General features: G+C 59.8%; 1 protein-coding gene across 1 annotated transcript; it reads right to left on the bottom strand.

Moving 5' to 3' along the window:
* Nucleotides 1-212: 212 nt before the first annotated feature.
* On the bottom strand, nt 213-14662 carry LOC126037083 (synaptotagmin-3-like). The gene is made up of 7 exons (XM_049797300.1): nt 14522-14662; nt 13083-13621; nt 7753-7873; nt 5717-5888; nt 5242-5371; nt 3376-3461; nt 213-559 (listed from the first exon to the last, which is right to left on the bottom strand). Exons 1-6 carry the CDS (start codon nt 14541-14543, stop codon nt 3381-3383), a joined length of 1065 nt encoding a protein of 354 aa, XP_049653257.1. The 5' UTR covers nt 14544-14662; the 3' UTR covers nt 213-559; nt 3376-3380.
* Nucleotides 14663-15313: the final 651 nt, after the last annotated feature.

The following is a 15313-nucleotide window of genomic DNA, read 5'->3' as shown; positions in this document are numbered from 1 at the left end:
CTTTTGGGGCCCCCCCGGCCCCACACGGACACACACGTGGGGACACGGGTGGGGGCCCCCGGGGGGGGACACACACAAATTGGGGTTTTGGGGGTCCCCATACATACACATTTGGGGGGGGCCCCCCCATACATAAACATTTGGGGGGGGGGTCCTGGACCCCTGGGTCCAAACTGGGGGGGCCCCCCCAATAGACACACACAAGGGGGGGGTATGGGGGGGGTGCCTGGACACTTGGGGGCCCTTTGGGCCCCCCCCCCACATAGAAACACATGACACAAATTGGGGGGGGGCCCCAAGGGCCCCCTCCCCATACAAACACATTTTTGGGGGGGGGGGGGCGATGGCTGGACGCCGGGGTCCTTGACGTGGCTGCGGGGGGGGGTCGGGGGGGGTGGCCCCCCCCTCCCCCCCCCCCGGACGCTGGGGTTCACAGTGGGGGGGGGGACTGGGCCCCCCCCTTGTTGTGCAGGTCGGGGGCCCGGGGGGGGGCCCGGGGGTCCCTATGGCTTCGGTGTCGGGGCCCCCCCGGCCGGGTCGGCGCCTCTGGCCCCACCGCCTGTGGGAGAGAGGGGTCAGCGCCCTCCCAGTATGGCCCAGTATCCACCAGTATGGAAAAGTGCCTGCCCAGTATGGCCCAGTATCCACCAGTATGGAAAAGTGCCTCCCCAGTATGGCCCAGTGCCCCCCCATTATGGAAAAGTGCCTGCCCAGTATGGCCCAGTATCCACCAGTATGGAAAAGTGCCTCCCCAGTATGGCCCAGTGCCCCCCCATTATGGAAAAGTGCCTGCCCAGTATGGCCCAGTATCCACCAGTATGGAAAAGTGCCTCCCCAGTATGGCCCAGTGCCCCCCCATTATGGAAAAGTGCCTGCCCAGTATGGCCCAGTATCCACCAGTATGGAAAAGTGCCTCCCCAGTATGGCCCAGTGCCCCCCCATTATGGAAAAGTGCCTGCCCAGTATGGCCCAGTATCCACCAGTATGGAAAAGTGCCTCCCCAGTATGGCCCAGTGCCCCCCCATTATGGAAAAGTGCCTGCCCAGTATGGCCCAGTATCCACCAGTATGGAAAAGTGCCTCCCCAGTATGGCCCAGTGCCCCCCCATTATGGAAAAGTGCCTGCCCAGTATGGCCCAGTATCCACCAGTATGGAAAAGTGCCTCCCCAGTATGGCCCAGTGCCCCCCCATTATGGAAAAGTGCCTGCCCAGTATGGCCCAGTATCCACCAGTATGGAAAAGTGCCTCCCCAGTATGGTAAAGTGCCCTCCAGTATGGAAAAGTGCCTCCCCAGTATGGCCCAGTGCTCCACCAGTATGGAAAAGTGCCTCCCCAGTATGACCCAGTGCCCCTCTGGTATGGCCCAGTGCCTCCCCAGTATGGCCCAGTGCCCCCCCAGTATGGGAAAGTGCCTCCCCAGTATCCACCAGTATGGAAAAGTGCCCCCCCAGTATGGCCCAGTGCCCCCCCCAGTATGGAAAAGTGCCTCCCCAGTATGGCCCAGTATCCACCAGTATGGTAAAATGCCTCCCCAGTATGACCCAGTGGTGCCCAGTATGGTAAAGTGCCTCCCCAGTATGACCCAGTGCCCCCCCAGTATGATGAAGTGCCTCCCCAGTATGGCCCAGTATCCATAAGTACGGTAAAGTGGCCTGCCAGTATGACCCAGTGCCCCCCCAGTATGGCCCAGTGCTGTCCAGTATGGCCCAGTACACCTCCCAGTATGGCCCAGGCCCATCCTGTCCCTCCCCAGTATCCCCAGTGGCGCCCAGATACCTCCCAATATAGCCCAGTGCTCCCCAGTATGGCCCAGTCCCTCCCTTGCCCCCCCAGTAGCCCCCAGTTCCCTGCCAGTCCCTCCCAGTTCCCCCAGTGCAGTTTCCAGTGCCCCCCATGCAGCTCCCAGTACCTCCCAGTATCCCCACACACAGCTCCCAGTACCTCCCAGTCCCACCCAGTGCCCCCAGTGCAGCCCCCAGTTCCTCCCAGTGCCCCCCATGCAGCTCCCAGTACCTCCCAGTATCCCCACACACAGCTCCCAGTACCTCCCAGTCCCACCCAGTGCCCCCAGTGCAGCCCCCAGTTCCTCCCAGTGCCCCCCATGCAGCTCCCAGTACCCCCACACACAGCTCCCAGTGCCTCCCAGTACCCCCAGTGCAGCTCCCAGTGCCTCCCAGTACTCCCCAGTGCCTCCCACAGCTCCCAGTCCCTCCCAGTGCAGCTCCCAGTGCAGCTCCCAGTGCCTCCCAGTCCCTCCCAGTGCCCCCAATGCCATTCCCAGTGCCTCCCAGTGCTCCCCAGTGCCTCCCACACAGCTCCCAGTGCCTCCCAGTGCAGCTCCCAGTGCCTCCCAGTGCCCCAATGCCGTTCCCAGTGTCTCCCAGTGCTCCCCAGTGCCTCCCACACAGCTCCCAGTGCCTCCCAGTGCCTCCCACGCAGCCCCCAATGCCATTCCCAGTGCCCCCCAGTGCCTCCCACACAGCTCCCAGTCCCTCCCAGTGCCGCTCCCAGTGCCTCCCAGTGCCCCCATAGCCATTCCCAGTGCCTCCCACACAGCTCCCAGTGCTTCCCAGTGCCTCCCAGTGCCTCCCACACAGCCCCCAATGCCATTCCCAGTGCCCCCCAGTGCCTCCCACACAGCTCCCAGTCCCTCCCAGTGCCGCTCCCAGTGCCTCCCAGTGCCCCCATGCCATTCCCAGTGCCTCCCACACAGCTCCCAGTGCCTCCCAGTGCCTCCCACACAGCCCCCAATGCCATTCCCAGTGCCCCCCAGTGCCTCCCACACAGCTCCCAGTGCCTCCCAGTGCCTCCCAGTGCCCCCATGCCATTCCCAGTGCCTCCCACACAGCTCCCAGTGCCTCCCAGTGCCTCCCAGTGCCCCCATGCCATTCCCAGTGCCTCCCACACAGCTCCCAGTGCCTCCCAGTGCCTCCCCGTGCCTCCATGCCATTCCCAGTGCCTCCCACACAGCTCCCAGTGCCTCCCAGTGCCTCCCAGTGCCCCCATGCCATTCCCAGTGCCTCCCACACAGCTCCCAGTGCCTCCCAGTGCCTCCCAGTGCCCCCATGCCATTCCCAGTGCCTCCCACACAGCTCCCAGTGCCTCCCAGTGCCTCCCAGTGCCCCCATGCCATTCCCAGTGCCTCCCACACAGCTCCCAGTGCCTCCCAGTGCCTCCCAGTGCCCCCATGCCATTCCCAGTGCCTCCCACACAGCTCCCAGTGCCTCCCAGTGCCTCCCAGTGCCCCCATGCCATTCCCAGTGCCTCCCACACAGCTCCCAGTGCCTCCCAGTGCCTCCCAGTGCCCCCATGCCATTCCCAGTGCCTCCCACACAGCTCCCAGTGCCTCCCAGTGCCTCCCAGTGCCGGGCTCACTGGGCTCAGTCGGGGCCGACGGGCTCCACCACGACGCTGGGTTTGTCCCGCGCCGACCCCTTGGCCGCCAGCCCCAGCGCCTTCTCCTGCGCACGGGGATGCTCGCACGAGGACCCTCGCACGAGGACCCTCGCACGGGGACCCTCGCACGGGGACACTCGCACGGGGAAGCTCACATGGACACTCGCATGGGGACCCTCGCACGAGGACACTCGCACGGGGACCCTCGCACGGGGACACTCGCACGGGGACGCTCACGTGGACACTTGCACGAGGCCTCACACGGGGACATGTGCACGAGGACCCTCGCACGAGGACATTCATACAGGGACCCTCACACAGGGACGCTCGCACGGGGACACTTGCACGAGGAAACTCCACTTGCACGAGGACCCTTGCACGGGGACCCTCACGCAGGGACACTCGCACAGACACTCTCACGGACACTCGCACGGGGACGCTCGCACGAGGACACTCGCACGGGGACGCTCACGTGGGCGCCTCGCACTGGGATGCTCGCACGGGGACACTCGCGTGGGGACCCTCGCACAAGGACGTTTACGTGGGGACCCTCGCACGGGGACCCTTGCACGGGGACCCTCGCACAAGGACGTTTACGTGGGGACCCTCGCACGGGGCAGGCTCGCACGGGGACAGTTGCACGGGGACCCTCGCACGGGGCACGACTGCAGAAGGACCCTCGCACGAGTGCGTGGGAGCCCCACGGGTACGGGGGGGGCTGTGGGTGCCTCGCGGATCCCAGGGGTCCCGTGGGTGCTGGGGGGTCCCATGGGTGCTGGGGGGGGTCCCGTGGGTTCACTATGGGTGCTGGGGGGTCCCCGTGGGTGCTGAGGGTGACCCATGGGTGCTGGGGGGGTCCTGTGGATTCACCATGGGTGCTGGGGGGGTCTTGGGGGGTCCCATGGGGTCGCCATGGGTGCTGGGGGGTCCTGGGGGGGGGTCCCACAGGGCCACCATGGGTGCTGGGGTGTCCCACGGGTGCTGGGGAGTGCCTGTGGGTGCTGAGGGTGACCCATGGGTGCTGGGGGGGGGTCCTGTGGGTTCCCTAGGGGTGCTGGGGGGTCCTGTGGGTGCTGGGGTGTCCCTATGGGTGCTGGGGGGTCCTGTGGGTGCTGGGGGTGACCCATGGGTGCTGGGGGGGTCCTGTGGGTGCTGTGGGATCCCATGGGTGCAGGGGGTGAGCTGTGGGTGCTGGGGGGTCCCACGGGTGCTGGGGTGTCCCTATGGGTGCCGGGGGGGTCCTGTGGGTGCAGGTGGTACCTGTGGGTGCTGGGGGGTGCCCGTGGGTTCCCTATGGGTGCTGGGGGTCCCACGGGTGCTGGGGGGTCCCTATGGGTGCCGGGGGGGGTCCTGTGGGTGCAGGTGGTACCTGTGGGTGCTGGGGGGTGCCCATGGGTTCCCTATGGGTGCTGGGGGTCCCACGGGTGCTGGGGGGTCCCTATGGGTGCCGGGGGGGTCCTGTGGGTGCAGGTGGTACCTGTGGGTGCTGGGGGGTGCCCGTGGGTTCCCTATGGGTGCTGGGGGTCCCACGGGTGCTGGGGGGTCCCACGGGTGCTAGGGAGTCCCTACGGGTGCTGAGGGTGACCCATGGGTGCTGGGGGGGTCCTGTGGGTGCTGTGGGATCCCGTGGGTGCAGGGGGTGAGCTGTGGGTGCTGGGGGGTCCCATGGGTGCTGGGGTGGGGGCGAAATCCCACGGCTTCCCCGCAATTACCGCAGCACCCCACGGGCGCCGAGGACGCCCTGTGGGTGCTGGGGTCACCCCACGCGTTCTCTGTGTGTGTGTGGGGGGGGGGATCCTATGGGTGCCAGCGGGTGCCCGGGGGGTCCTTGGGTGGGGGTCTCACCTCGACGAGGGTGTGCCAGTGCTCGATGGGTTTGCGGGGGTTGGCCAACATCTGCGCCCAGTGCTCCCGGCCCGGCCCCTCGGCGTCGCTGCCCACCCGGCACAGCCCGATCACCTCGTTGTGGCCGATACTGGGGGGGGGGGGGACACACACAAAAAGTCACGGGTGGGGGGGGTCACGACGGGTGACAACACCCCCCCCCCCCGCCGGCAGCACCCACCGTCACCCCACTTCGCACCCACCGAGGGCACCCAGGTGTTGCTGGAGCACCCCAAATACCCCCCAAAAAAAAGGGAGATCCAGGTGTCCGGGTGTCCCAGCGGTCGTGGTGAGGCTGGCGTGGGGCACGCGCTCGTGCAACGGCCCTCGCACGAGGGCTCTTCCACCCCCCCCCCCCATGGCTACGGGTGATCCCCCCCCCCCCCCCATCGCGGACCCCTTCAGCCCCACGGCGGGTGGGCCCCCCCCGGCTCACCAGTCGTAGTCGACGACGGCGATGGTGAGGCTGACGTGGTGCACGCTCTCGTGCGGCACGTCGAACACGAGGGCCTCGTTGTAGCTGGGGTTCAGCGTGTTCTTCTTGATCGACGTCTTGCGCTTCTTCAGCCGCCGGCCCTCCGCCATCAGCGAGGCCTTCACGTAGGGGTCTGGGGAAGGGGGGGGGGACCACACGCACGCACAGCCCCATAGAGCCCCACGGCAGCCCCGCAGCTGATCCGTGGGAACCCACGGCCACCCCACGGTGACCCACGGCCACCCCGCAGCCGTCCCACGGGGACCCACGGCACCCCACAGAGCCCCGCACCCACCTCATGACCACCCCACAGAGCCCCACAGCCGTCCCACGGGGACCCACGGCACCCCACAGTGCCCCACAGCCATCCCACAGTGACCCACGGCACCCCACAGTGCCCCACAGCCATCCCACAGTGACCCACGGTACCCCACAGTGCCCCACAGCCGTCCCACAGTGCCCCACAGCCGTCCCACAGTGACCCACAGCACCCCCCAGAGCCCCACACCCACCTCATGACCACCCCACAGAGCCCCGTGGCCACCCCACGGCACCCCACAGAGCCCCACAGCCATCCCACAGTGACCCACAGCACCCCACAGCGCCCCACAGCCATCCCACAGTGACTCACAGCACCCCACAGTGACCCACAGCACCCCACAGCCATCCCACAGTGACCCACAGCACCCCACAGTGACCCACAGCACCCCACAGCCATCCCACAGTGACCCACAGCACCCCACAGTGACCCACAGCACCCCACAGCCATCCCACAGTGACCCACAGCACCCCACAGTGACCCACAGCACCCCACAGCCATCCCACAGTGACCCACAGCACCCCACAGTGACCCACAGCACCCCACAGCCATCCCACAGTGACCCACAGCACCCCACAGTGACCCACAGCACCCCACAGCCATCCCACAGTGACCCACAGCACCCCACAGTGACCCACAGCACCCCACAGCCATCCCACAGTGACTCACAGCACCCCACAGTGACCCACAGCACCCCACAGCCATCCCACAGTGACCCACAGCACCCCACAGTCATCCCACAGTGACCCACAGCACCCCACAGTGCCCCATGGCCACCCCACGGTGACCCACAGCACCCCACAGAGCCCCGCACCCACCTCATGACCACCCTACAGAGCCCCACGGCCACCCCACAGCACCCCACAGTGCCCCACAGCCGTCCCACAGCGCCCCACGGCACCCCACGGCCACCCCACGGTGACCCACGGCACCCACAGAGCCCCACACTGTCCCCACGTCCCCCCGTGGCCACCCCACAGAGCCCACGAACACCCCACGGCACCCCCAGACACCCGGCACTGCCCCACGTCCCTCCGTGTCCCCCCGTGTCCCCATGACCCCTGTGACCCCCATGACCCCCTTGACCCCTCTGTCCCCACCCCCTGTCCCCTTATGACCCCTGTGACCCCCATGTCCCCTGTGACCCCCCATGAACCCTGTGACCCCCGTGACCCCTCTGCCCCTGCCTCTCCATGACCCCCTGTCCCCCCATGACCCCCGGGACCCCGTCCCTGCCCCCCATGTCCCCCGCGAGCCCTGTGACCCCCCACGACCCCCGTGACCCCCACGACCCCTCTGTCCCTGCCCCATGTCCCCCCCACGTCCCTCTGCCCCCCATGTCCCCACATCCCCCCATGACCCCCGTGACCCCCTGTGACCCCATGACCCTCCTATGAACTCCCGTGACCCCCATGACCCCCGTGACCCCCACGACCCCTCTGTCCCTGCCCCATGTCCCCCCATGTCCCTCTGCCCCCCATCTCCCCACATCCCCCCATGACCCCATGACCCTCCTGTGACCCCTGTGACCCCCACGACCCCCGTGACCCCAAGAACCCCTCTGTCCCCGCCCCCCACGTCCCTCTGCCCCCCCATCCCCCCATGTCCCCACATCCCCCCGTGACCCCGTGACCCCCCGTGACCCCGTGACCCCCCGTGACCCCGCGACCCCGCCCACCGGAGTAGCCGGTGAGGTCCATGGCGCGCAGGTTGGAGGCGCGGATGACGGTGACGGTGAGGCGGCCGGCCGTCGGCAGGTAGCAGAGCGAGAAGTTCACCTCCCCCAGGTCGGCCTTCTCCTGCCGGGTCAGGGGTCAGGGGTCAGCGGGGTCAGCGGGGTCACGGGGCGGAAAGCGGCAAGGCCCGGAGTGGGGGGGGGGGGGGGCGGACAGAGGGGTCAGGGTTTGGCGGGGCGAAGGGTCAGAGGGTGGGGTTGGGGTCAGAGGTCAGAGGGTGGGGGGGTCACGGGTCACGGGTCAGGGGGTCAGGGGTCGGGTCAAGGGGTCACAAGGGAGGTCAGAGGTCATGGGGTGGGGGCTGATGGGTCACAGGGTGGGGTCAGGGGGCAGGTCGGAGGTCACAGGGTGGGGTCGGGGGGCCAGGGGTCAAGTTGGGGGTCACAGGGCAGGGTCGGGGTATCACGAGGCAGGTCAGAGGTCATGGGGTGGGGGGGTCATGGGTCACAGGGTGGAGTCAGGGGGCAGGTCGGAGGTCAGCGGGGGGGCCACGGGTTACAGGGCGGGGCGAGGGTTCAGGTCAGAGGTCACAGAGTGGAGGTCGTGGGTCACGGGGGGAGGTCAGAGGGTCACAGGTCGAGTCAGAGGTCACAGGTCAAGTGAGAGGTCATGGGGTGGGGTCAGAGGTCACGGGGGGGTCAGGGGCCACAGGGGGGCCAACCCCCCGGGGGAGGGGACCGAGCCCTCGCCCGGAGCCGAAACCGGGGCCAAAACCCCCAAACCCGCCACCGGGGCCAACGCGGGCGTAAAGCGCAGGCGGCTCCGCCCGCGACCACGCCCGCGACCACGCCCGCAGCTGCCAGGGCCGGGGCCGCCGAGGGCCCTGAAAAGTCTCCAAATTCTCCTCCAAATCATTCTCCAAATCAGTCTCCCACCCATTCTCCTGCAGATTCTTTTGCAAATCATTCTCCTGCAAATTCCCCTGCAAATTCCCCTCCAAATTCTTTTGCAAATCATTGTCCTGCAAATTCTGCAAATAATTCTCCTGCAAATTCCCCGGCAAATAATTCTCCTGCAAATTTTCCTGCAAATTCCCCTGCAAATCATTCTCCCGCAAAGTCTTTTGCAAACCATTCTCCCGCAAAATTTTCCTGCAAATAATTCTCCTGCAAACGCACCTCCAAATTCTTCTGCAAATGCATCTGCAAATAATTAATTCTCCTGCAAATAGTTCTCCTGCAAATTCTTTTGCAAATCTTCTGCAAATTTCCCTGCAAATCATTCTCCTGCAACTAATTCTCCTGCAAATTATTCTGCAAACCATTCTCCTGCAAATTTTTCTCCTGCAAATTCCCCTCCAAATTCTTTTGCAAATCATTCTGCGAATTCTGCAACTCATTCTCCTGCAAATTCTGCAAATTATTCTCCTGCAAATTCTTTGCAAACCATTCTCCTGCAAATTTTCCTGCGAATAATTCTCCTGCAACTAATTCTCCTGCAAACTTTTTGCGAACTATTCTCCCGCAAATTCTTTTGCAAATAATTCTCCTGCAAATTCTCCTCCAAATTCTTTTGCAAATCATTCTGCAAATTCTGCAAATAATTCTCCTGCAAATTCCCCTGCAAATCATTCTCCTGCAAATGCACCTCCAAATTCTTTTGCAAATAATTCTCCTGCAAATTCCCCTGCAAATCATTCTGCAAATTCCCTGGCAAATAATTCTCCTGCAACTAATTCTCCTGCAAACTTCTTGCAAACCGTTCTTCCGCAAATTCTTTTGCAAATCATTCGCCTGCAAATTCCCCTACAAATAATTCTCCTGCAAATTCTTTTGCAAATCACTCTGCAAATTCTGCAAGTCATTCTCCTGCAAAGTCTGCGACTCATTCTCCTGCAAATTTTCCTGCAACTAATTCTCCTGCAAATTCTTTGCAAACCATTCTCCTGCAAATTCTTTTGCAAATCATTCTGCAAATAATTCTCCTGCAAATTCCCCTGAAAATCATTCTCCTGCAAATTTCCCTCCAAATTCTTTTGCAAATCATTCTCCTGCAAATTCTGCAAATAATTCTCCTGCAAATTCCACGGCAAATAATTCTCCTGCAAATTCTCCTGCAAATTCCCCTGCAAATCATTCTCCTGCAAATTCCCCTCCAAATTCTTTTGCAAACCATTCTCCTGCAAATTGTCCTGCAAATTCTTTTGCAAATCATTCTGCGAATTCTGCAACTCATTCTCCTGCAAATTCTGCAAATCATTCTCCTGGAAATTCTTTGCAAACCGTTCTCCTGCAAATTTTCCTGCAAATAATTCTCCTGCAACTAATTCTCCTGCAAACTTTTTGCAAACTATTCTCCCACAAATTCTTTTGCAAATAATTCTCCTGCAAATTCCCCTCCAAATTCTTTTGCAAATCATTCTGCAAATTCTGCAAATAATTCTCCTGCAAATTCCCCTACAAATCATTCTCCTGCAAATGCACCTCCAAATTCTTTTGCAAATAATTCTCCTGCAAATTCCCCTGCAAATTCTTTTGCAAATCATTCCGCAAATTCTGCAAACCATTCTCCTGCAAATTCCCCTGCAAATCATTCTGCAAATTCCCTGGCAACTAATTCTCCTGCAACTAATTCTCCTGCAAACTTTTTGCAAACCGTTCTTCCGCAAATTCTTTTGCAACTCATTCCCCTGCAAATTTTCCTGCAAATCATTCTCCTGCAAATTCTTTTGCAAATCACTCTCAAATTCTGCAACTCATTCTCCTGCAAATTCTGCGACTCATTCTCCTGCAAATTCCCCTACAAATAATTCTCCTGCAAATTCTTTTGCAAATCGCTCTGCAAATTCTGGAAATCATTCGCCTGCAAATTCTGCGACTCATTCTCCTGCAAATTCCCCTACAAATAATTCTCCTGCAAATTCTTTTGCAAATCACTCTGCAAATTCTGCAACTCATTCGCCTGCAAATTCTGCAACTCATTCGCCTGCAAATTCTGCGACTCATTCTCCTGCAAATTCCCCTACAAATAATTCTCCTGCAAATTCTTTTGCAAATCGCTCTGCAAATTCTGCAACTCATTCTCTTGCAAATTCTGCAACTCATTCTCTTGCAAATTCCCCTACAAATAATTCTCCTGCAAATTCTTTTGCAAATCACTCTGCAAATTCTGCAACTCATTCGCCTGCAAATTCTGCGACTCATTCTCCTGCAAATTCCCCTACAAATAATTCTCCTGCAAATTCTTTTGCAAATCGCTCTGCAAATTCTGGAAATCATTCGCCTGCAAATTCTGCAACTCATTCGCCTGCAAATTCTGCGACTCATTCTCCTGCAAATTCTCCTGCAAATCACTCTGCAAATTCTGCAACTCATTCTCCTGCAAATTCTGCGACTCATTCTCTTGCAAATTCCCCTACAAATAATTATCCTGCAAATTCTTTTGCAAATCACTCTGCAAATTCTGCAGCTCATTCTCCTGCAAATTCTGCAACTCATTCGCCTGCAAATTCCCCTACAAATAATTCTCCTGCAAATTCTCCTGCAAATCACTCTGCAAATTCTGCAACTCATTCTCCTGCAAATTCTGCGACTCATTCTCTTGCAAATTCCCCTACAAATAATTCTCCTGCAAATTCTTTTGCAAATCGCTCTGCAAATTCTGCAGCTCATTCTCCTGCAAATTCTGCAACTCATTCGCCTGCAAATTCTGCAACTCATTCGCCTGCAAATTCCCCTACAAATAATTCTCCTGCAAATTCTTTTGCAAATCACTCTCCAATTCTGCAAGTCATTCTCCTGCAAAGTCTGCGACTCATTCTCCTGCAAATTTTCCTGCAACTAATTCTCCTGCAAATTCTTTGCAAACCATTCTCCTGCAAATTCTTTTGCAAATCATTCTGCAAATAATTCTCCTGCAAATTCCCCTGAAAATCATTCTCCTGCAAATTTCCCTCCAAATTCTTTTGCAAATCATTCTCCTGCAAATTCTGCAAATAATTCTCCTGCAAATTCCACGGCAAATAATTCTCCTGCAAATTCCCCTGCAAATCATTCTCCTGCAAATTCCCCTCCAAATTCTTTTGCAAACCATTCTCCTGCAAATTGTCCTGCAAATTCTTTTGCAAATCATTCTGCGAATTCTGCAACTCATTCTCCTGCAAATTCTGCAAATCATTCTCCTGGAAATTCTTTGCAAACCGTTCTCCTGCAAATTTTCCTGCAAATAATTCTCCTGCAACTAATTCTCCTGCAAACTTTTTGCAAACTATTCTCCCACAAATTCTTTTGCAAATAATTCTCCTGCAAATTCTCCTCCAAATTCTTTTGCAAATCATTCTGCAAATTCTGCAAATAATTCTCCTGCAAATTCCCCTACAAATCATTCTCCTGCAAATGCACCTCCAAATTCTTTTGCAAATAATTCTCCTGCAAATTCCCCTGCAAATTCTTTTGCAAATCATTCCGCAAATTCTGCAAACCATTCTCCTGCAAATTCCCCTGCAAATCATTCTGCAAATTCCCTGGCAACTAATTCTCCTGCAACTAATTCTCCTGCAAACTTTTTGCAAACCGTTCTTCCGCAAATTCTTTTGCAACTCATTCTCCTGCAAATTTTCCTGCAAATCATTCTCCTGCAAATTCTTTTGCAAATCACTCTCAAATTCTGCAACTCATTCTCCTGCAAATTCTGCGACTCATTCTCCTGCAAATTCCCCTACAAATAATTCTCCTGCAAATTCTTTTGCAAATCGCTCTGCAAATTCTGGAAATCATTCTCCTGCAAATTCTGCGACTCATTCTCCTGCAAATTCCCCTACAAATAATTCTCCTGCAAATTCTTTTGCAAATCACTCTGCAAATTCTGCAACTCATTCGCCTGCAAATTCTGCAACTCATTCGCCTGCAAATTCTGCGACTCATTCTCTTGCAAATTCCCCTACAAATAATTCTCCTGCAAATTCTTTTGCAAATCGCTCTGCAAATTCTGCAACTCATTCTCTTGCAAATTCTGCAACTCATTCTCTTGCAAATTCCCCTACAAATAATTCTCCTGCAAATTCTTTTGCAAATCGCTCTGCAAATTCTGCAGCTCATTCTCCTGCAAATTCTGCAACTCATTCGCCTGCAAATTCCCCTACAAATAATTCTCCTGCAAATTCTTTTGCAAATCACTCTCCAATTCTGCAACTCATTCTCCTGCAAATTCTGCGACTCGTTCTCCTGCAAGTTCTGCGACTAATCCTCCCGCAAACCATCCCGCCGCACACTTTCCCGCAATTTCTGCCGCGATTCCCGTCCCCACATGGGCCCCCCCGGCCGGTGGCGCTCACCCCGCTGCCCTCCACGATGTCCCTCCAGATGGGGACGTCGGGGCCCCTCTCGGCCGCCTCCAGGAGATTGTCCAGCACCACCTGCCCGATCAAGTCGTGCCGCGAGAACCGATCGAAGTCGTAGACGCTGAAGTGCAACCGCCGCGCCGGCAGCTCCCCGAAAGGGACCCCGAAACTAAAAGTTTCGTCGAAAACGGGATTTAACGTTTTCCGATGGACTTTCGTCTGGAATTTTTTTTTCCGGTCGGGCAAGAGGTAGATTTTGACGTAAGGGTCGGAAAATCCGTTGGCGTCTTTGGCCGGCAAGTCGAGGGCGCGGAGAATCCGGACGACGAGCTGTTGGGAGCCGTAGGCGTAACGTAAAGCCACGCTCAAGCGGCCGCAGTTTTGGGGGGGGGTCCCCCCTTTGCCCCCCCCCTCCCCCGGCTCCTTTGTATCCCCCGGTTTCGCCGTCGCCGGGCCGGTACAATTCCGGTTGGATTTGGCCCAAGTGCGTCGGGTTTTGGTCGGGTTTGTCGTCGGCGAGGAGGAGGGGGGCGCTGGGGGGGGGGGAAAAAAAAAGGGGGGGGTGTTGGGGACCCCCGGTGGTCCGGGTCATTTCTCGTCCCCATGTCGCCCCCCCATCTCCCCCCCCGTGTCCCCATGTCACCCCTGTGTCCCCATGTCCCCCCCCCATGTCCCCATGTCCCCCCCCCATCTCCCCCCCCGTGTCCCCTGTCCCCATCTGTCCCCCAATCCCCACGTCACCCCCATGGCCCCCCCATCCCGATGACCCCCCCATGTCCCCAATGCCCCCCCGTCCCCATCCTGCCCCCCCCATCCCCAATTCACCCCCACCCCATGTCCCCCCCCGTCCCCCTTGTCCCTATAGCACCCCCATGTCCCCTGTCCCCATCCTGCCCCCCCCATCCCCATGTCCCCCCATGTCCCCATGTCACCCCCCCCTTGTCCCCCCATGCCCCCCTATCCCCATGTCCCCCCCACATCCCCCCCCACCCCATGTCCCTCCCATGTCCCCCCCAATCCCCATGTCCCCCCATGTCCCCCCCAGTCCCCATGTCCCCCCTGTCCCCCCCAATCCCCATGTCCCCCCCTGTCCCCCCCCAGTCCCCGTGTCCCCCCATCCTATGTCCCTCCCATGTCCCCCCTGTCCCCAGCCCATGTCCCCCCCACCCCATGTCCCCCCCCCCAGTCTCCATGTCCCCCCCCAGTGCCCCTGACCCCCCATGTCCCCCCATGTCCCCCCCCAATCTCCATGTCCCCCCCCAGTCCCCCTGACCCCCCCATGTCCCCCCCCAATCTCCATGTCCCCCCCCAGTCCCCCTGACCCCCCATGTCCCCCCAATCTCCATGTCCCCCCCCAGTGCCCCTGACCCCCCATGTCCCCCCCCAATCTCCATGTCCCCCCCCGTCCCCCCCATGCCCCCCCCAGTCCCTACCTGCCAGCCAGCCCCACCACATGCTGCTGGGAGGGGGCACTGGGCAGCCCCCCCACCCCAGTCCCGTCCCCCCCCAATTCAGGGGGACCCTGGGGGGGCACCTGGGGGGTCCCTTGGAACTGGGGGGGCCCAAGCGCCCGCCCCCCCCCCTTCAGGACAAGGCCCCATGTCCAGGTAACAGCGCTCGGGGGGGGGGTTCGGGGCCAGGTTCCCCTCGTTCGCTTAAGGGGTCCCCAAAACCAACTCCTCCACTTTGGGGGGGCTCTTTTCGGGGGGGGGCCCCCGGCCCCCCCTTATGGCGCCAGGGGACCCAGCAGAGCTTCCAGGAGACGAAGAGCGAGACCCCCAGGAGCACGATGCCGCAGAAGGTGACGATGACGGACAGCAGGCTGACGGACACCTCTGGGGGGGGGGACCCCCAAAAAAATAAAGGGGAGGGGGCACCAATGGTGGGAGGGGGGCAAATTTCAGGGGGGGGACCCCAAAACTTGAGGGGGAGGGGGTTAAAACCCAGCTGAGGGATCCTAGCACCTTCTTGGGGTGGCCAGCACCCACCTGGGGGTCTCCACCACCCAGCTGGGGGTCCCCAAAACACACCTGGGGTCCCCAGCACCCACCTGGGGGTCCCTAAAAGCCTCTTGGGGGGCCCTAAAACCCACCTGGGGGTCCCCAAAACCCACCCGAGGGACCCAGCACCCACCTGGGGGTCCCTAAAAGCCTCTTGGGGGTCCCCAAAACCCACCCAAGAGACCCACCACCCACCTGGGGGTCCCCAAAAGCCCCCCGAGGGAT

This window comes from Accipiter gentilis, unplaced genomic scaffold (assembly GCF_929443795.1).
Source record: "Accipiter gentilis unplaced genomic scaffold, bAccGen1.1, whole genome shotgun sequence".
Classification (NCBI taxonomy): Eukaryota; Metazoa; Chordata; class Aves; order Accipitriformes; family Accipitridae; genus Astur; species Astur gentilis.
This window is presented reverse-complemented; position numbering and strand designations above follow the sequence as displayed.